The sequence below is a fragment of the Chionomys nivalis genome, chromosome 22 (genome assembly GCF_950005125.1).
Source record: "Chionomys nivalis chromosome 22, mChiNiv1.1, whole genome shotgun sequence".
Lineage (NCBI taxonomy): Eukaryota > Metazoa > Chordata > Mammalia > Rodentia > Cricetidae > Chionomys > Chionomys nivalis.
In genome coordinates this window covers 43398514-43419025 of record NC_080107.1, presented here as the reverse complement: position 1 = coordinate 43419025, position 20512 = coordinate 43398514, and the positions used below count along the sequence as shown (strand labels likewise).

Below are 20512 nucleotides of genomic sequence, written 5' to 3'. Positions count from 1 at the left end.
AGCGCACGCCTTTAATTCTAGCACTCAGGAGGCAGCGGCAGGCAGATCTCTGAGTTCATGGGCAGCCTGGTCTACATTGCGAGTTATTGGCTAGCTAAGCCTACATATAGAGACCCTGTCTGTGTGTGTGTGTGTGTGTGTGTGTGTGTGTGAGAGAGAGAGAGAGAGAGAGAGAGAGAGAGAGAGAGAGAGAGAGAGAGAGAGAGAGAGAGAGAGATCCCCTTTCTGCATACTGTATCTAGGATAGGAAAGCAGCACCCATGAAATCTCAACAATACGATTTCCTAAACAACACCATGTTGTTGGTATCAACGTGAAGGGGAAAATCTCACTCACAAAGCCCCACCCCCTAGATAAAGAGCTACAGGCAATCAGTGGCCACTGAGAATGACTGAGAATGACCCCATAATATCCAATCTCAAGTGATCAGCCCTAAACTCATCTACACAGGAACAAGGCTAAAAGGACCCAGTGAATTGTTTATTGTTTGACAGCCGAAAGGGGGCTCACTGATGGGAGGCAGGCCAGAAGACGCCTTAAGCACGCCTTGAAGTTCTCACTGCACGGGATATCCGGAAGGACCCGTCCGAGTCCCGGCTTCGGCTGGTTGGGCTAGCTGGTGGGATACGCCCTCGTCTCGCCCCTCAGTCCGCCCCTCTTCTTTTTAAACAAAAAACTTCCGGTCTGCTGTAGTACCGCAAAATAAACAGACGCTGTGATGCGCTGGTTCCGGAAGGCCTTCGAGTTTCAGTGATTTAGAGAGACGTGAACGGAAAAGAGAACCGGAACCATTCCTTCACGGAACCATTGAGGTGAGGCCTCGGGGAAGCATTTGAGCAGCGGACCACGGCGGCCCGGGACCGGACTGGCAGGTATGGCGGCGGTGGAGTCGGACGCGGAATCAAAGGCCGCCATCCCCGTGGACCTACGGCGGGAACGGCGACTGGTGTGCGTGGAGTACCCAGGCGTGGTGCATAATGAGGCCAAGATGCTACAGACTCTGGGAGGCGAGGAAGGCGTCTCTCGAGTAAGGAGCTGGGAAACTGCGGGACCGCGGGAAAAGAACCAAGTCTACCGAATGGGCGGGACTACCCGATGGGAGAGCGGTTTCCTTGGCAACAGAGTGTAGGCAGGAATTAGGGCCTTTGAACTAGCTTTATTTACACGCCGCAGTCCTTGGAACCCCTAGAATAGGAATTGACAACACCTACACCTTACAAGTGAGCAGACACAGTTTAAGGCCACACAGCAGTGTGTGTGCCAGATCTTGGGATAGGTCCTGAGTTCAATTCCCAGCAACCACATGATGGCTTACAACCATCTATAATGAGATCTGGTTCCCTCTTCTGGCCTGTAGGCAAACATCCAGACAGAATGCTGTATACATAATAAATAAATAAATCTTTAGAAAAAAAATAGAAAAAGAAATGTTCTCCCTGAACACCTTAGACAAGTCAGTTAGTATCTGGCCCCTTCCATTGTTACATTTTGATACTTTTATTACCTGTTTATTTATTACGTGGTCCCGAAGCTGTAAATGCAGAGCAGGGGACTTCTCTTGTTCACCTGTGTACTAATATCCGTATAATTCCCAATTTTAGAAAATTTTTTTTAAAAATGTGATTGAGTCCTAATGACAACCTAGTGAACTAGATACTGCTGTTTTTATTTCCATTTTCCAGATAAGGGGACAGGTAAAGGTTAGGCCAGACAGTCGCTACAGTTACAACAGGGACTTGAATTCATGCCCAACTAGAGTTGGAAAGAGCTGGTTGTGTTAGTAGAGTTTCCATTGTTCACATAATGACCTTCACAGCATCCTTTTCTCCCTTACCCCAGGGATAGCTGCAAGGGATCATCCTCTATTGTTCATACCTTCTGCTTGGGTTTCTGGAGTACTCCAATATGCTAGGCCATGTCTAGGGTCATCCCTACTCTGTTAGGTCAGTGCTGTGTGCTTTGTGTGTGTGTGTGGGGGCGGGGGATGCCTGAGGACTGAGGCTGCTTTTTCTTTTTTAAGAGTTAAACCTTATTTTCAGTTGTGTTTGCAGGTGACTCTGAAAGCCAGAAGAGGGTGTTGGGTCCCTTAGAGCTTTGATTTCAGGTGGTTGTGCACTGCGCACTGGGTGCTGGGAACCAAACTCCAGTCATCTGGAACAGCAACAGATGCTCTTAGCCTCTAAGTCATCCCTCCAGCACCCAGGCTTTTAGCTTCCATCTTTTCCCTAATTTGCTCCTGAGCACTTCCTGAAGGCGCCCCGTCCTGAGTATTGGGAGTTAAGAGTTGAACTTGTGCGTGGCCTCAAGCCATTGCACATTCTTGGTGCAAACATGCAGAGCTGACACTCGTTGTGTGCCTCTTACCAAATGTGGGGCAAGCATTTGTTCACATGTAGGTGGCAGGGGCTGGGTGTTTACTATGAGTTAGGCTCCACTATTTCAATTTAATCTGTGTAACAGTATCATGAAGTGGACACTATTCTTAGGACTTTTTGTTGTTGTATTTTGCTTGCTTATTTTGCTTTTTTAAGAAGACAGAACTGGGGCCTGGAGGACTATAAGTAATAAGCAGTGACTGTCAGAATGGTTATTAACCTCTTGTAGCCCCCTGTGGATCTAGAAGCACCTACTTGTGAGACTGACTGCTGATTGAATCCTGGGGCAGACTAGTTTTTGGCATGGTTAGCCCTCCCTAGTCAGTTGTGAAAGCTTCTGTCAGCTCAGAAGTAAACAGGATGGTAAGCCTGCCTGTGATGAGCTATGAGAGTCCTTTTGTGCCTTGCACTTGATAAATGATACCTTAATTATCTCACTTTATAACCTATTGGAAGGAGGCTGTTTGACTTCCTTTTCTGTACTATCTAAACACTGAGAAATGTGGGTGTAAAAATGAGTTCTGTGGAAGGAAGAGCTAGAAGTAGAAGGGCCACCTGGCCTTCCTGGGCTTTGTGGGAAGAGGCACAGTGCTCTGCTGGGTGCTAAGCTGCTTACCGCTCCCGTGTCTCCCTTGGTATTGCTGCAGATCTACACTGACCCTTCCAAGAGGCTTGAGCTCTACTTCCGGCCCAAGGACCCATACTGCCACCCTGTGTGCGCTAACCGTTTCAGTACCAGCAGCATGCTGCTCCGGATCAGGAAAAGGACCAGACGGCGGAGAGCTGCCCCAGGGGCCGAGACCCAACCCCAGGTCACGTTCGACTTGGAAATCCTTGGCATCATCTCCACAATTTATAAATTCCAAGGTAACTGTGATATCTGTACTGCTATCGGGTGATTTCAGGGCCTGATATGGAGCCACACGGAAAGTGGGGTAGGATGTGCCCATGCCTGAGGGAGAGCCGTTGCCCATTGTGGAGACAGCCTTTCCCTTTTCCAGTAAACAGCCCCTTACGGACTGTGGGTATACTGCCTTCCAACCTTTTATTCATATCTCTCTGTCTCTCTGTCTCTGTCTCTCTCTCTCTCTCTCTCTCTCTCAGACAGAGTGTCCTAGTTAGGGTTACTATTGCTATGATGAAACACTATCACTAAAAGCAGCTTGGGGAGAAAAGGGTTTATTTCACTCACAGTTCCATCCAAAGCAGTGAGGCAAGGAACTTAAGCAGGGCAGGAACCTGGAGACAGGAGCTGATACAGAGGCCAGGGAGTGATGCTGCTTATTGGCTTGCTCCTCATGGCTTGCTCAGCCTGCTCTCTTATAGAATCCAGGACACCAGCCCACAATGGGCTGGGCCCTCCCACATCAATCACTAAGAAAATGCCACGTGGGCTTATCTGCTTACAGCCCGATCTTATGGAGGCATTTTCTCAATTGAATCTCCCTCCTCTCAGATGACTGTAACTTGTATTAAGTTGACATGAAACTAACCGGCACACAGGGTCTCTCTGCATAGACCTGGGTGTCCTGGAGTTCTCTGTGTAGGCCAGGCTGGCCTGGGACTCACAAAGATCTGCCTGCTTCCACCTCCTGAGTGCTGGGATTGAAGGCATGTACTACCACACCTGGCTTTCTGGCTCTTTTTAAGTGTTTATTTTCTGTTTTTTATGTGTTTAAGTGTCTGTAAATGTCTAAAGACAGTGTCCAATACCCTGGAGCTGGAATTACAGGCAGATGTGAGTCATTGATGTGGGAACTAGATTTGGTTCCTTGGGAAACTAGGAAGCTCTTAACCCCTGAACTATCTCTTCAACCTTTTATACCCTTAAGAGAAGGTAGAAATCTATTGAGTTCTGTGACAATCTTTCCATTTTTAAGATAAACCATTGTGTGGGGCTAGATCAGACTAGTGATCAGCTCTCCAGTCTGAGACACCAATGTTTTGGAGCCTTCTCCCAAGCTGGCCTTAAACTCTAAGCCCACTGAACATCTGTGCTAGCCCCCCAGATTATAGGACTGTGATCCTGCCTGGCTCCCCTGTCAATTTTTGACTGCAGCTAGTTTTATCCTCTGAAACCTCCCTGGCTGATGTGGGTCCCTTGGCACCTCATGCTTCTTTGAACTGGATGCCTAGTGTAGGATCCTCATTCAGAATTGCTCCTTCCAGGGAACTGTAAGGAGGAAGCAGAAAGGCAGGAAAGACAGAGCCAAAGAGCATTCACTTTGGAATTATTCCTGATGAGCCCTAACAATTTGATGTCCAGGTTTTTTGTTGTTTTTTTTTTTGTTGTTGTTTTGTTTTTGTTTTTCGAGACAGGCTTTCTCTGTAGCTTTGGAGCCTGTCCTGGAACTCGCTCTTGTAGACCAGGCTGGCCTCGAACTCCCAGAGATCTGCCTGCCTCTGCCTCCCGAGTGCTGGGATTAAAGGTGTGCGCCACCACCGCCCAGCTTGATGTCCAGTTTTTAAGTTAGCATATAAAGTAGTGGGTTTCGCTGTGACATATTTCTACACGTGTAGCATTGTATTTGTTCTTATCCTCTGTCCCCAGCTCACCAGTTTCTTTAAGCAAGTGCCCTAGCTTCCTTTGCCTCAGCCTCTTGTCGGTGCTCTGGGTCCTGGACAAGATTGCCAGCGATGGTGTCTGTTAGAGTCATGTGGGAGGTGCCTGGCGCACGATCAGCACACCTTAGACACAGCTGTTTACAGCTGCTGCCCTAAGGAAGAATCTGAAGAGACTAAATGGTTAAGAAGAGAAAAGGGAAATCCAAAGAGAAAAAAGGAGGGGGAGGAGTTTGAGGCCAGCCTAGATTGCAGTAAGATTGTGTCTCAAACATAAAACAAGGGAAAGAAGAGTGGGACCTAGACCTAGAGTCCCTGGGGCTGGGCATGGATGCAGGCTCCTGGTAGTGCTTGTTCACCATGAGGATTGTCCTTCCAGGAGGAGGGGACTCCTGATGGGTCACAGGTGTATTTCTCTCTAATGAGCAGCACACTGTTGCTCTGTGTGGCCCTGGATCGTCAGTTTTATGAATTAGCTCCCTGGACTTTACCTGCCGTCCTCCCCTTAAGCCATTCTTACTGTACTAATTTGTGCCCCCATGAGAAGGTGCTGCACAGCTCATCCAGCCCCTTCCTGAAAGGATCCGAGTATCCGCACAGCGGTGCCAGAGCCAGAGTGAGTCTGCCATCTGTCCTTCTGTCTTTCCAGGAATGTCTGACTTTCAGTACTTGGCAGTGCACACGGAAGCGGGTGGCAGGCATGTGTCCATGTATGACAGAGTGCTCATGCGCAAACCCGAGAAGGAGGAGTTCTTCCACCAGGAGCTGCCACTTTACATCCCCCCACCCATCTTCTCCCGGCTCGACACCCCAGTGGACTATTTCTATCGCCCTGAGACCCAGCACCGGTAGGCAGCCCCCACCCCTCACCCCACTCCAGTGCAGCAGAGGGCCTGGGGCCGAGGCAGCAGGATTAAATTCAGAAGGCAAGTGTCCTAAGCAGTGGTCTGGTGGTCACAGGCTGGCACTGTTCCCAACAGACAGTGAACTATAGGACTTGAGAGCTCCTGATAACAAATGGTCTCTTTGGACCTTGGAGTCACCAATAATGACATTACCTGTGAAATGCCTGGTGTGAACATCCCACTCTAACCCAGCCCTTTTCTGTCTCCTCTACACACCTCATGGCCTCCTGGTCCTGTCAGAAGAGTTCATAGCTAGCTCTGTTACTCAGGCTTCTGCCATCTCCCTGCAGAACCTCAGCCCTTTTGTCCCACTTCCACCTCCCCGTCTGCCCTCTTGACTGGAGGTTGCTGCCAATACTGTCCAGCCCTTACCTGTTTGCTGGTGCCTCCCTTCAAACTATGACCCTCCCTGAATTTCGCTTACTGAGTGTGAGGCTGTGTTCTGAGGGTGGGTGCTGTGAGTCTGAGAATCAGTGGCGGGCATCTCTTGCGCCGAGGGTTGTGAAAATCCCAAATAAGACCACATGCAACTCAAGTGGGGTGCGTCCTTTAGTTTACCACAATCTGGACAGAATGGGGACCCAGCGGCTGTTGGAGAGGCAGGTCCTAGGCATTGTGAAAGTTGGTTTTCTCTGGAGGCAGCTGCACATTGACACAAGGAAGAGTCCCTTTGTATAAGAGCCAGGACTGACTAATATGGAAGAAATTAATTTGAACATGCCCAGTCTGAGATTATTAACAGTCACCAGCTGTGGGGAAATGCTGAGGCTGCATTTGGTCTCAGCCTCCCAGCAATTTGCCAGCTCCCTATCATCCTGATTTTACAAAGGAGGTAGATGAGACTTGGGGGCTCCAGGCCACATGGTAAGCTCTGAGCCTGGCTTTGCCCAATCGCTGGGCCTTGCCCACACTGTTCATACTTTTACACTTGTGATCTCTAGAGACGAGGTCTGTCTCCGTAGCCCAGGCTGGTCCAGAGCTTATTTCATCATCCAGGCTGGCAACATCTCTTGCCTTAGCCTCCCAAGTGTTTGTGTCGTAGACTTGAGTCACCATGCCTAGTACCTTTTAAAAATTATACACACACAAAGACAGCATTTCTCATTTTGTTGTATGCTTCCCAGAAGCAGTGACTTGACTGCCTTTGTTCTCTCCTATAACTTTGGACCTGGCCTGAGCAAAGGGCTGCCAATAGCTGGGACCCAGTTAGAGAAGCCTTGGGAAGCAAGGCCAATATGCCAGACAAGCCAGAGGATGCAAACAGTGTGAAAGCCGGTCTGTGATTGGTCTCTGGTGTTTCTGAAGGAGACGCTGGCAGGCTGTGTGCAGCCTTCAGAAAACTGAGCTCTGAATGTTGACGTGGCACATGGTGGGTTCTGTGCCCTGTGAAAAGGGCAGGTGCTGGAACAGATACTGTAGCACAAAACAAATGATCGTGTGAGGGAGAGCAGGAGCCTGGGACCTTCCAGAAGGTGTGCCCAGGACGGCCATTTTGGAACAGGGTAGGACAGAAACACTTGCCAAGTCCTGATAGAGTCCTGCAGTGACCCAAGCTTGGAGCTTGGTGTCAGCAGACCACGTGGCAGAGAGGCTCTGCTCGGGGCTAAAGGCTATGAAGCAGGACAGAGTGTGATCAAATGGAGGGGTGCATTAAAGGCATTCTGTGGGTGGACTGAGGGGCTCGGGAAGCCGTGGAGGAGCTGGCAGCAGAAATGAGTGATAGCACAGCAGCGCAAGAAAGGGCTCAGAGAAAGCATTCTAGACCAAAGCTCAGGCCCATGCGGAAGCTGCGTCTAAAGCCAGGGATTAGGGTTAAGATCTCTTTGCTCTGGCCGCAGGTTTAGGTCTCATCACAAGAAGAGTATTGTTGCCGGGCGGTGGTGGCACACGCCTTTAATCCCAGCACTCAGGAGGCAGAGGCAGGTGGATCTCTGGGAGTTCAAAGCCAGCCTGGTCTACAAGAGCTAGTTCCGGGACAGGCACCAAAACTACAGAGAAACCCCGTCTCGAAAAAGCAAAAAAAAAAAAAAAAAAAAAAAGAGTATTGTTCTCTGCTTTAAAAAACTACTGTAGCTGGGTGGTGGTGGTGGCAGAACTCAGGAGATAGAGGCAGGTGGATCTCTGTGAGTTCAAGGCCAGCCTAGTCTACAGAGTGAGTTCCAGGACAGCCAGGGCCATTCCACAGAGAGATCTTTTCTCAGATAAAAAGCAAACTTCTGTGAATTGAGGTGGAGTAGTGTATACCCATACTCCAGTTACCCAGGAAGCTACAGGAGGACTCTCATGTAAGCCCAAAAGCCTGGGGCCAACTTGGACAAAAAGAGTTTGTTTCAAATGAATGAATAAATGACTAAACATGAGTAAATAAAAATGAATGAATAAACAAATAAATAGAGCTGCTGGGATTATAGGTTCATACACTGGTGATCCCAGCACTCACAAAGTTGAGGGTCGCAAGTTTAAGGCCACCTGGAGCCGATGTAAAAAGAACCAGATGGTGGTGGCGGCATGTGCCTTTTATTCCAGCATTCAGGAGGCAGAGCCAGGAGAATCTCTTGAGTTCAAGGCTAGCCTGGTCTACAGAGTTGATGTGGGATTTCCCTGTGTATGCTGTGAATACAATTGGTTAATAAAGCTGGCTTGAACCCATAGTAAGGCAGAACAGAGGTAGGTGGGGAAAACTAAACTGAATGCTGGGAGAAAGAAGGTGGAGTCAGAGAGAGAAGCCATGTAGCCCTACCAGAGACAGATGCTTGGGACAGAACTTTACCTGGTAAGCCACAGCTACATGGCAATACACAGATTAATGGAGATAGACTAGTTTAGAATATAAGAGTTAGCCAGAAATATGCTTAAGCTATTGGCCAAACAGTATTGCAAATAATATGGTTTCTGTGTGATTATTTTGGGGCTGAGCAGCCAGGAACTAACTAGCAGCCTCTTACAACAACACAGAGTCAGTTCCAGGATACCCAGAAGTACATAGAGAAACCCTGTCTTGAAAACCCCCTAAAATGGGAGCTGGCAGGATAGCTCAGCAGTAAAGAGCACTGGCTGCTCTTCCTGAGTTCCTGAGTTCAATTCCCAGAACCTACATGGCAGCTCACAACTGTCTGTAACTCCAGTTCCAGGGGTCTGACATCTTCACACAGACTTATATGCAGACAAAACACCAGTGCACATAAAATAAGAATAAATTAAAAAATAAAAAGGTAAGAGTTGTTGAGGCCATCTGTCGCTTTCCTGTCTCCTCTACTGTTTTTCTGATCATGAGAGTGAGTTGTGCGGACGGACAGTATACTGCGTGTACAGTGTGCCTGGCACCAGAGTGTTAGCCCTGTAGTTGAGTATAGGGTGTGGGAGAGTGGGGGGTGTATGTGTGTGTACTCAAGAGTGTGTTCGAGTGCTTGTGGGCATGCCTGTGCCACAGTGTATGTATTGAAGTCAGAGGACAACTTGTAGGAGTCAGTTCTGTCTTTCCACTATGTGTGTCCTGGGGTTTGAACTCAGGTCATCAGGCTTGACAGCAAATGCCTTTATCCACTGAGCTACCTTGCTTTGTTTTTCTTTTTTTGTGGGGGCGGGGAGGGGGACACGGTGTATGCTTTTTCAAGATTGGGTTTCTCTGTGTAACCTTGGCTCTGCTGAAATTTGCTCTGTAGACCAGGCTGGCCTCAAATTCAGAAATCCACCTGCCTCTGCCTCCCCGGTTCTGGGCCTAATAGTGTGTGCCATTATGGGTGGCTGCCTCATTGTTTTTTCAAAGTTGAATATTTCTGAGTATTTTTGTCTCCTCACAAAGCAATTTACACCTGTAGCAGGAAGAGCGCGCCATAGCAGTGGAACACCTGTGCTACACTCTGCACACACAGGCTGGCAGCAACTGGTCCAAGCCTCTGGAGTAGTCATGAGTGAGGGCCAACAGACTTGGGGCCTTTAGGCATGACCCTTTTTCCTCATGTGATCAAACAGGTTCCCTGCACATGGAAAGAACCTGCCTTTCTTCCCAGGCACTGTTGATTTTTGTGTATGGCTGGCCTTCTTAGGGAAGGAGGGCCTGGCTGTCCACCTCAGGGGGTTGAGTGTCCTACAGCCTGGGATTGCAGAAGGAAGGCTGGCAAGGTGTTGAGCCCCTTCTGCTCCTCCCAGCAGTTCTCCACAGACTTAGAATCACAGTGGTCAATAGAGCTAGCTGGAGGCAGTGGACAGGCAGCAGAGGCAGCTATGTCTCCCCTCCATGCTCCTGAAGTGAAGGCCAGCCACTACTTTCCTTCTTGAGGGTGCTGGGGGCTCAGGGAGAAGGGCTTTAAAGCAGGGTAGTGTTGTACTTACCTGGGATGGTTCCTGACAGGTACGTTTGAAAACACACACACACACACACACACACACACACAGAGACTTGACCCCATGTTTCATATTTGGTTTGTTAATGTAAAAACTGTTTTAAGTTTGCAGGTGGTATGCACTCATGTAGAAAAGTAGGGTAAAGTGCAAACTCGATGAGGTTGAGGAGGATTGCTTGAACCTAGGAATTCTAGACCAGCCTGGGTTACATAGCCAGAGATGTTTTTTTTTGTTTGTTTTTTGTTGTTGTTGTTGTTGTTGTTTTTTTAAAAAAAAAAGGTAAAGGGATAGCAGAGGGAACTCAGTGGTTAGGAGCACGTGTTGCTCCTCCAGAGAACCAGAGTTTGGTTCCCAGCACCCATATTAAGTGGCTCACAACTTCTGGCCCTGACACACATTGCATAAACATACAGACACATACGTGTAAATAAAATCAATATATTTGAAAAGGTGATGACTGCAGATGGGCTTGTGACATCTAGTAAAATGCATTTTGAAGAGCTGTGGGGGTGGGGCTAGTGTGGGGAAGCAGAAGCCTATGTATGGTAGTAACTATTGAAGCTGAGGATGCATCCATGGGGTTCCTGATGCTGATGTCTCTGTGTCTGCTGTTTGTGTTGTCTACCTCAAAGGGTTAGGGAATCTCTGCGAGTGCTTCAGGAGCCACCCACTCAGGCATGCTCTGTGCTGATACATGTACAGAGTTTGTGCGTGTGTTTTAAAGGTTCATGGCACACTGAGGAAGGTATGGAGATTGAAGTACCCTTGTGTATGAGAAGCACATCTCACACACTTCTCACCCCTCCCATGCACATACACAAAGTGGTCTGTGTGTTCCCGGGCAGAGAGGGCAGGACACAGCACTCTACAGGGTACAGTTCACATGGGTCCCTCCTGTTCTTAGATACTATGGATGTGGTCAGGTAGAACCCTGGCTTAACCTCTGGCTGCATCCTTGTCATTCACCTGTGTTGTCCAGATGCTTCTGAACTAAGTCATGCTCTGCTAGGTAGAAGGACAGTTGACTAAGAGGTGGCTGTAGCCAGGCCTCTTGGGGCTGAGGCCCAGCTCTTGTAGCAGATGCTGTTTGGGCACACTTTCTAATGTTGGTGGCCTCAGTTACTTCCTCAGAAACTCCTTCCTTGGAGAATCATTTTGAGAGTTGAGTGAGTCATGTAAACAGGCAGAGTTCACATCACTATCCACATATGTGGCTGATGGGCATTTGGATTGTGCCCAGCTTTGCACTGGCTGGATTTTGCTGTGTGTGGCTCTATGCAGTTGTAGGTGAGAGGCCACCAGCCTTGCCATGGTGCCCTTTCCCATACCCCAGTCTCTGGGACTTTGGGACCTTGCCCTCCTTCAAGGCTATTGGCCCCCTAGTTTCCCTGAGCCACTGCAGTTACAGCTCCTTCTCTCCATTGAATCCAGAAAAAGGCACACAGATGTGGTCTATAGTGAGGCGTGCCTGCTGGATTCCCTGCCTGCCTGGCCGGGTCTATGGCTGGGATGGTAATCTAAGCTTCTCTCTTTCCACAGGGAAGGCTACCACAATCCCTCCATTTCGGGCGAGAACCTGATTGGATTGAGTAGAGCCCGGCGCCCCCATAATGCCATCTTTGTCAACTTTGAGGACCCTGAGGTACCTCTACAGCCCTTGGAGGCTGCAGTACAGACGTGGAAGAAGGCCTGCACCAACCCCATAGATCAGAAAGTGGAGGAGGAGCTGAGACAGGTGAGTCTCAGCCCCACCCAGCCTGCTGGGCCACTCCTCCACCGCTCAGGGTGGTGAGGCTTTCTCTAGCACTGACTGGTAACACAGGGGCATTTTTACCTCCAGCTGTTACATCTAAGAGCTGTCAGAAGCTAGGTTTGGTTTCATAGGCCTATAACCCCCGGAGTAGAAGTAGTGCAAGAAGCAGGCCAGTTGGCCAGCAAAGTGAGTTCAGGGCTAGCCTTGGCAAACTAGATTATCTCAGAAAGTAGAAAGAGGGCTGGGAGACACTGCTGGGTCAAAGCCCGGTTGGGGTGCCCAGAGACGGGTCATTGCTGGGTGTGACCTGACTGGAGCTGGGGTCTAGCAGCCCGTGCAGAGCTATTGCTTGTAACAAGCCCATGGCATATGGTCATGTACCAGACTGTGGCACCTTCATCCTGGATTGAGCTGGAGAAACGTCACAGGGCACTGTAGTCCCTTTGGGCTATATGACTGGGTTTCTGCTGGGTCCATAGGCCTAAACAGCAGGGTCTCAGTGAGGCTTTCCTTGTCGAAGCTGAAGTCAGACCCTGTTCAAGGACAGGGTCCCTCAGAAGCACAACTCTTAACTGAATCTCAGTAGTCACTTGAGGCTTTTTCTGTGGCTCATCTCTGCCCTGGCCCTCCATTCTCTGGTCACAGTGGCCTTGCACAGCCTCCTCAGGACCAGGCCATCCCCTTCACCTTCTTGAAGTCCCATCTCCAGCACTTGCATTCCAGGTTAGCAGAGATCAGGGCTCTGGGGTTTTAGCATGAGCTTGCTCAGTCTTGTTGCTCCAGTGCACTGTGAACCATGCAAGGACAGGAACTGTGTGGTCATTTTCATGTGCAGGATGTATAATCTAGGCCTTCAAGGAATTAAGAGTAGGAAGGGGTTTATGAGGTAGGTGTGGCGGGTTTCAGAGGCTTGTTGAGTCCCTGCCTTCTACCACTGGGGCCCAGACACACAGGACATGATGTGAGAAGGCCAATAGCTGTTGTTCATCTCAGACTCTGTCTGTGACTTTCCCTAGCTCTTTGACATTCGTCCAGTCTGGTCACGAAATGCTGTCAAGTCTAACGTCAGTGTCCACCCTGACAAGCTCAAGATCTTACTTCCCTACATGGCTTATTACATGGTAAGTGGCAGCTAGTCTCACAGTCACCTTGGTTCCCACCAGTGTGGTTCTTGATCCTTCATGTGACATATTAGAGCCATGGCAACAGAAGGTAGACATACCTCCTAGCATTCCTGCCACATGGCACCCTGAGACAACTTGTATAAATAAGATAGAGAGCTAGGGAGATGGCTCAGTAGGTAAAGTGCTTGCTGTACAGGCTGGAAGATCCCCAGCACCCACATGAAAGCTGGGCATGGTGGCATGTGCCTGTAACTCCCAACGCTGAGCAGGTGTAGTTGGGCAGATCCTGGGGAAGTGTATCTTAGAAAGTAAGGTGAAGACTGATAAAGACAATCAGCAACAGCCTCTGGTATTTGGTGTACACACACATGCGCTCAGTGACATACACACAAAAAAGAAACAGCTAAAAAGATTTCAAAACTTCCTGGTCCACCACAGTCTTCTAATAATGTTTCTGGCTGTATGTGGATGACTTTGGATGAAGGAGCATTTCTTAAGTCATAGGTAAGCATCCTGTACATAGTGACCTTATAATGAGAAATGTCCAAGTGCCTAGCACTGGGTCAGCCTACATATCACTGTCTGTTCTTTCTGGAGGTGACAGTAAGAGTCCCTTTTTATCTCTGAGGAAAAGCAGGGCTCCGAGAGTTGACTGCCTTGTTTTGGTTTTGCAGCCCAGAGCCCAGGCCCCTGAGTGACATCTCTCAGCTCAACTGCCCATACTGAGTAGGGCTTAGTGGAAGAAGTCTACTCTTGATTCCTCCCAGGAGAGGATGGAAATAGGCATGGTGGTACAAAGGTTCCTAAACATTTGAAAGAAAAGGGGTCCTGCTTACCTGCCAAGGGGAGCCAGCATAAAACATGACCTCAGAGATTGATGATGGGCAGGGGCACTGTGGACTCCAGCCTGGAGAGCTCCTCTCTCCCTGAACATGACTTCTAACTGCAGTGCCGTTCAAGAACAGGAATCCATGCACTAGGACATTGTGGGTACCAGGAGCAGTGGTAGAAACTCCTGATCTCACTTCATCTTCATAGAACCTTGTCAAAGGGTAGAGTCTAAAGCCATGCTCTCAGAGCTGGGGCTCCTGCTGCCTCACTGCAGGGCTTGGTCTCCACCCAGGTACTAAGGACTCTTGGCCCTTTCTCATGTGCAGCACTTTTTGGTCTTTAGATAACAGGTCCATGGAGAAGCTTGTGGATTCGTTTTGGCTATGACCCTCGAAAACACCCAGATGCCAAAATTTATCAAGTGCTTGACTTTCGAATCCGTTGTGGAATGAAATACGGTAAAAATAAGTTTATTTTCTGTCTTTGTCTCTTTGTGTCCTCCATTTTAAGCAGATTCCTTAAAAAAAAAAAAGATGTATGTGTACATATCTGTGTGTGTGTGAGTACAAGCACACGTGTATGCAGGTGAGCACTCCTGTGCACACACGTGGAGGCCAGAAAAGAGGTCAGGTGACCTGTGTCACTTTCCACCTGGTTCTTTGAGGCAGAATCTCTTCATGAACCTGGGATTCAGGTTTTCTGAGCTGACTGGAAGCCAGCAAGCCTGAGCAGTCCTGTCTCTGTCACAAACCCACACTAGCGTACCCAGAGCTTGGGTAGATAGGATGCGTGCAGGGTGTTGCACAGCCACCTCTCCAGCACCGTTTCTAGCACTCGCCTCTATTCTGAGGCTGAATAGGGGATGGCTCAGCAGTGACAGCACGCATGCTTGTAGAGGACCCTGCTTTAATTCCCATTACCATGTCAGACAACTCACAACTGTCTGCATCTCCAGTTCCAGAGAATCCGTACACTGCGTCTGGGCTCCATAGGCATCTGCACTTACACGCACATACTGACACACATTTAAAATTAAATATGTGGGTGTGTATAGAGTACACATACCTTTAAGAGCCTATTCCCAGCAGAAATAGTAGCACACACCCTTAATTCTAACATTCACAAGGCAGAAACAGGTGGATCTCTGTGAGTTCAAGGCCATCATAGTCTATATAGTGAATTCCAGAAGAATCAAAGCTATATAATGAGAGACTGTCTTAAAAAAAAAAAAAGTCTATTCCTGTGGAGAGACCAGAAACATTTCTGTACCTCCCAAGGCCCTCCCGCCCCTATGGAACAGTATAAAGGATCTTGGAAATAGAAGTGCCAGCTCTTTGCTGACTAGGCTGTGGCTTTCTAGTTTATAAACAAGGACCTATGGCTCAAGTCCTACTTAAAAATTTTAAGTCCAGGATGCCAGGAAACCACATAAGGGTATCAGCATCTGAGAACTGCTAGATGTGCTGGCATCCATTCCTTCTGTAGGCGGCAGATGGAGTTGACCACCTTAAGGTGAACTCCTGACTGTTGCCCAGATGGGTTTGGCACCTACTTCCCTTCTGACACATGGCCCTTGCGTGTAGGTTATGGTTCCAGGGACATGCCTGTCAAAGCGAAGCGCAGCACATACAACTATAGCCTCCCCATCACTGTCAAGAAGACATGTAAGTGGCTGGGTTGCCTGCATTAGGACATAGCCAAGGGAGGTGGGCAACAAGATGGGAGGTCTGCTGGCTATTCCTTACAGACAGGTGCAAAGGGTCAGACTGGGTTGTACTCACTTCCTCTATTCCAAAGCACTGTCTTGCTCCCATGTAGCCAACCAGCTTGTTAACATGCGTGACCTAAAGCAGGGCCTGGGCCCATCAGGAACAGACGGCCCACGCAAATTGACCTACAATAAGTACAAGCTCAAGGTGAGTGTCCTCGGGCTCCAGTGTGGGGTCAAGTGTGGGGACAGAGTGTCTTTGCAGGGCTGGGCGTTTGTGATTCTGGAAAGGATCTATGACTGACTGAACTCTCTGCCTTCCAAGTGCCTTCTCATTACTCCCACCTCAGACCCCTCTGGAAACAAAATGAGAATTTGGAATGCCATGGGGAACTAGGGCCATCTGTGCAGAGAGGTGGTGACAAGTCCTGAGAAGGAAATTTGACACCAGCAGATGTGTGGCTGCCCCTGGGGAGCCTGGCTCCCCTGAGGCCTGTAACTACTGCTGAGATGACAGGACTTGGGCATAGACATGAGCACAGGCCAGACCAGAACATCTGGGGCTCAGCTGTGGGTTGACATGTGCGATGGGATGGACCCAGACCTCCAGTGCTTACATTGTCATCAGTGTCACCCCATGGTGGTTAGCTCACTCCCACACTTCTCCTGATCCCTCTGCAGTCCTGCGAGAGGCCAGGCTATTGTATTCTCTACCCTGCAGTCCCTGCTTGAGTGGCTGTGACAGAAAATGTAAGCGCAGAGACACGAGCGGGACAGCTGTCCCCTAGTGCCATCATGCCTTGGCCACCAAAGTCTTGGAGCCTTGTCCTTGACTTCAGGGTCACATTCTGAGTGGAAAGAAGAGAAAATGATACTCATTAAATGCTGCCCTCCTCCCGAAAAAGCGGTCAAGGGAACATGAGCGGCATGTAGAGTGACTGATTAGAGACAGCTGGTGAGGGGCAGATCCCGTCCTTTGAAGGCACAGAAGGCGGAGCCCAGTACAGGCTGGTGGCAGACTTCCAGGGGTCCAAGGAGGGCCTGACTGCCTCCACCCTCCAGAACCTCCTGGAGAGTGAGAGCCTCCTTTCTCCACATCTGCTGGCCCCCTGGGCCTGGGGACAAGCCAAGTCCTTAGACTCTCATGGAAGCCACAGCATGGGTGTCCTTAGCACTTTCAGACCCTGGAGTGCTACATAACCACCCCATTCTCTTCCCTCCTGTCCACAGGATTCGGTCTACATCTTCCGGGAAGGGGCTCTGCCACCCTATCGACAGATGTTCTACCAGCTGTGTGATTTGAACGTGGAAGAGTATGTATGAGGGGTCCTGTGCCACTGATGATCCCCGGAGCTCTGGGCTAGAACTCACTAGAACAAGACCAGTGTTCTCTGCAGTGAGCGTTAAGGGAAACTTGGCCACTGGGAGTTGGGTGCTGCTCTTGGTCCTGCCATATGTGGGCTATAAGGCAGGGACCAGCAGTCATGGCTGCACTGTACCCTGTAGAAAACAGCCCTGCTTGCTAATAGCAATGACTCTTGCTGAAGTATTTTCCTGAGAGTCTCTTTGATTGACATGGTTCCTGATCCTGGACACCTGCCCATTGTTCTCAAGCAAGTTTAGAAAACACAAGAGTGGGCCCACAGCGTGGAAAGGAACCAGGCAGCATATGGAATCTAGGGAGAGCCTGACTGTCGACAGAAAAGTGGGCCTGGGTATATACCCTCCAGCTTTGTGTAGTTCTTTAGTTTTTGTTTGTTTTTGCTTTTGTTGCTGGGGTGGGTAGGGGTGGGGGTTTCTGTCCAGAGACTGCAAATGTTAAGGAACCCAGCTGGGAGCATCCATCCCTGCAAGACCTTCATTACACACCACCTCTGAGACTTCCTTCTGAAGCACTGTTTGTCACACAGACCCCATGTAAGAGCCTCCCCATGGACATCCTGATCCAACAAACCCCTTGCCCATAGAGCTGTGCTGGAACTCTATCCCATGAGGAAGCACACTTGGAGCCACTCTCTGGCTCTGAGTTCCCCACCATAGAGCCCTGCCCCTGATTCTGCCCGCAGATTGCAGAAAATTGTTCACCGCAATGATGGGACAGAGAGTGTGTGCACGGAGAGAGATGGATGGTGCCTTCCCAAGACCACAGACCACCTGAGGGACACCATGTCACTCATGATTCTGCAGACCATCCGCTCTGAGAGGCCTGGTAAGAGCCACATGTGCTGGGAGGCCTCAGACCTACCTGTTCTGACAAAAGCTCCAGAGACCCTCATATTGTCCATCACCCTTGGTGGAGGGAGGCCTGTGAGCTAGGACTCAGCTATGATACTTCCTGTACAGAAATGGCAGCTCTGCCCATCTCCTCCCGTGGGGTTGTGTGGCCCTGTACTGTAAATCCCTAGCTCCTTTTTCAAACCAAAGCCAGAGCTAGCCACTGAGGCAGGGAGTCTACAAGGGGACCTACAGAGCAGTGAAAAGCTCTTGCAAAGGACTTCCTTCCAGGCTAGGTAGTGGGTATCTGAGTAGAGCAGGGCTTCCTGCCTGTGTTTGGGACACGGGCTAAACCTCCTGGGAGTTCAGTCAAGGCTGTGACCCTTTTCTGGGAGCACTGGTGTGTGCCTTCTCACGGTGCATAGGGTCCCAGGCTGCTCATGACTCTAGAGAAAATGGCTTCAAACATGCCTTGTGAGGCTCCGCCTTCCTGCATCCCGCCCTCATACTTTCCATAGTAGTTTCTTCAAGCCCAAATACCTGTCCTAGTAAATGAGCTCCGGGTCATCTAGGAAGCCTGCATGGGAGACATAGCCTTCTTTCCCTCTCGCGCAGCTCTGTTCTCTGACACAGGTAAGGCTGATCAAGGGAAAGGGCAGCTGATGTTCGAGTCTGGTGAGGAGGGCGAGGAGGAGGAGGAGGAGGAAGAAGAGGAAGATTTCAAGCCCTCGGATGGAAGTGAAAATGAGATGGAGACAGAGATTCTGGATTATGTGTGACAGCGCTGGCTCCAGGCAACCAGGTAAGACTGGCAACTATTCTCACGAAGAAGCCAGAGCCAGGTCACCCCAGAGGCACCTCTGAAGGAAGCTGGTATCTTAAGAAGCAGGCCCTGGCTCTGTAACCCACTGCTCAGTACTGCCTTCTGCCCTGGGTGTTTGAAGACGACCCTAATGCCATGTAGATGACCCAAGGCCAAGAGCTGCAGAAGCCAGAAGTGGATTTGGTAAAGCTTGGGACACCTATCCTGGCAAGGTCTTGTGAATATAATGACAGATGACCTGAGGAGCCTGGTCTGCCATCACAGACAGCCAGACTACCCTTGGTTTAGATAGCATCTGCCTGGGGTAGTGTTGGTAAAAGACAGGCCTAGCCATAATTGTCCTGTTAATGAATTTTCCTAGGTAGGCACCGATGGTGTCTCAGCTTGGGAGTAGAGCTGGGGATGTTTCCTCTTGTCTGGGGCTCTCTAGCGCCTCATTTGTTCCTTCACTCATTCAGGACATGCTGGTGTACCATGATGGGACAGTTGGGACAGGCCTGTGCCCCATCCAGGGTGGTGAGATGAGGACACTGGGCAACCTCAGACCGGGCTCAGCCTGACTTCGCCAAATGGACCAGCTCTTCAGTTCCCTGGAAACACCCTCTTGTCTCACAGCTTCCTTTTGTGAAACCAGAGTCTGTCATGTCCCTGCCAAGCTGGCCTCCCTGGAAGGTTCTCTCATGCATGGCCTCCCAAGCCCTTGGGCAGCAGCACCACTTCCTGAAGGATGCTGAGTGAGAGATGGGCCATTGCCTTGTTTCTCTGTGCGGCCTCTGTCCCTTGAACCGTGTGGCCTGGCACACAGTCAAGTCACAGCAATTCCAAAGCCAGATGCCTTGAACCAGCTCACCCTCCTGACAAGATTGAGGACCCATTGTTTCATTTGACCCAAGTGGATACCCCTGGGAACTTCCCAGCCTCGCAGGGAAGCAGCTGGACCCTTGTCCTCTGATGACCCTGCTCCCTGCTGCTTCAAAGAAAGCTCAGCCCAGAGGCAGGAAGTAATCCTTCCCTAAAGACTGGCCAGCCTTGCCTGGCCCCACAGGACTTCTGTCACAGAAGCTGCCAGGACTCCTCCCAGAAGCATTCCCACTTCTGAACTGCTGCCCAACCTGGTCTTTGGGGAGGTCTATCTAGGTTCTGGTCCCATCTACCCAGGAATATCTTGACTGTAGATCTGAGGAAGGTTCTGAGTAAGGGGCCCCATGCCCTCTGAAGGCCTTACCTACACAGAGCCCAGGGCAATAGCAGTCTTGCCTTAGGTTGGCCAAACTAGGACTTCCTGAGCTCTAGCCACGCCTAGCAAAGGGTGGTGATTCTTCTCCTGAATTCCCATGTAAATAAAAGTGTTTTCAGTATGAAAATATAAAATGCCCTCGGAAGTGCTCGTGTTTCATGCAGCTGATTCCTAGTCCTCTGACTTCACAGTTCCTGAGTCTTGGTGCATATTGCACCCTGGTATTGTCTTCTATTTGTGTTTTGCTGGGTGTGGTTGAGAAAAGACCATACTTGTCTCTAACAGAACTACAGTGTTGTTTGGCACAGAACCATTAGAATTTATTGTAAACAGCTGGCTCACAGTTGTAGTCCAGGTCCACAGCCTTGGGGCATGCATGGTGTAGGGTGGAGATTCAGTGAAAGGGCTGCCGTCAAAGACAGCACGCTGACTGTCCCGTCCTCCGCAGTCTCAGGCCTGCAGTAGACTGGGCATGAAGCCCACCCACATAGAGGCTAAGATGTCGTGTCACCGCCTACTGATTTATACAGCATTTCATCTGAAAAAAGCCTCAAACGTCAGAATGCTTGACCAGGTGTTTTAGGGTTTGTTTGTTTGTTTGTTTGTTTGTTTGTTTGTTTGTTTTGAGACAGGCTC

General features: G+C 49.7%; 1 protein-coding gene across 2 annotated transcripts; it reads left to right on the top strand.

Annotated features, from left to right (window-relative positions):
- The first annotated feature begins 695 nt into the window (after positions 1-695).
- On the top strand, positions 696-20009 carry Gtf3c5 (general transcription factor IIIC subunit 5). Of its 2 annotated transcripts, none has more exons than XM_057755825.1 (12): positions 696-1027; positions 3023-3242; positions 5587-5785; positions 11726-11921; positions 12956-13060; positions 14238-14352; positions 15478-15558; positions 15713-15810; positions 16833-16915; positions 17669-17811; positions 18450-18618; positions 19098-20009. In XM_057755825.1, exons 1-11 carry the CDS (start codon positions 875-877, stop codon positions 18593-18595), a joined length of 1539 nt encoding a protein of 512 aa, XP_057611808.1. In that variant the 5' UTR covers positions 696-874; the 3' UTR covers positions 18596-18618; positions 19098-20009. The 2 variants fall into 2 exon arrangements, with proteins under 2 accessions (XP_057611808.1, XP_057611807.1); XM_057755824.1 differs by having other exon boundaries at positions 18432-18618.
- The last annotated feature ends 503 nt before the right edge of the window (positions 20010-20512 follow it).

Excerpts from the sequence above, each read along its gene's own strand:
- Gtf3c5 (XM_057755824.1), top strand. The coding sequence starts at position 875 with ATGGCGGCGGTGGAGTCGGACGCGGAATCAAAGGCCGCCATCCCCGTG. Across the intron at positions 1,028-3,022 it reads GCGAGGAAGGCGTCTCTCGA|ATCTACACTGACCCTTCCAA; the intron begins GTAAGGAGCTGG and ends GTATTGCTGCAG. Across the intron at positions 11,922-12,955 it reads TGGAGGAGGAGCTGAGACAG|CTCTTTGACATTCGTCCAGT; the intron begins GTGAGTCTCAGC and ends GACTTTCCCTAG.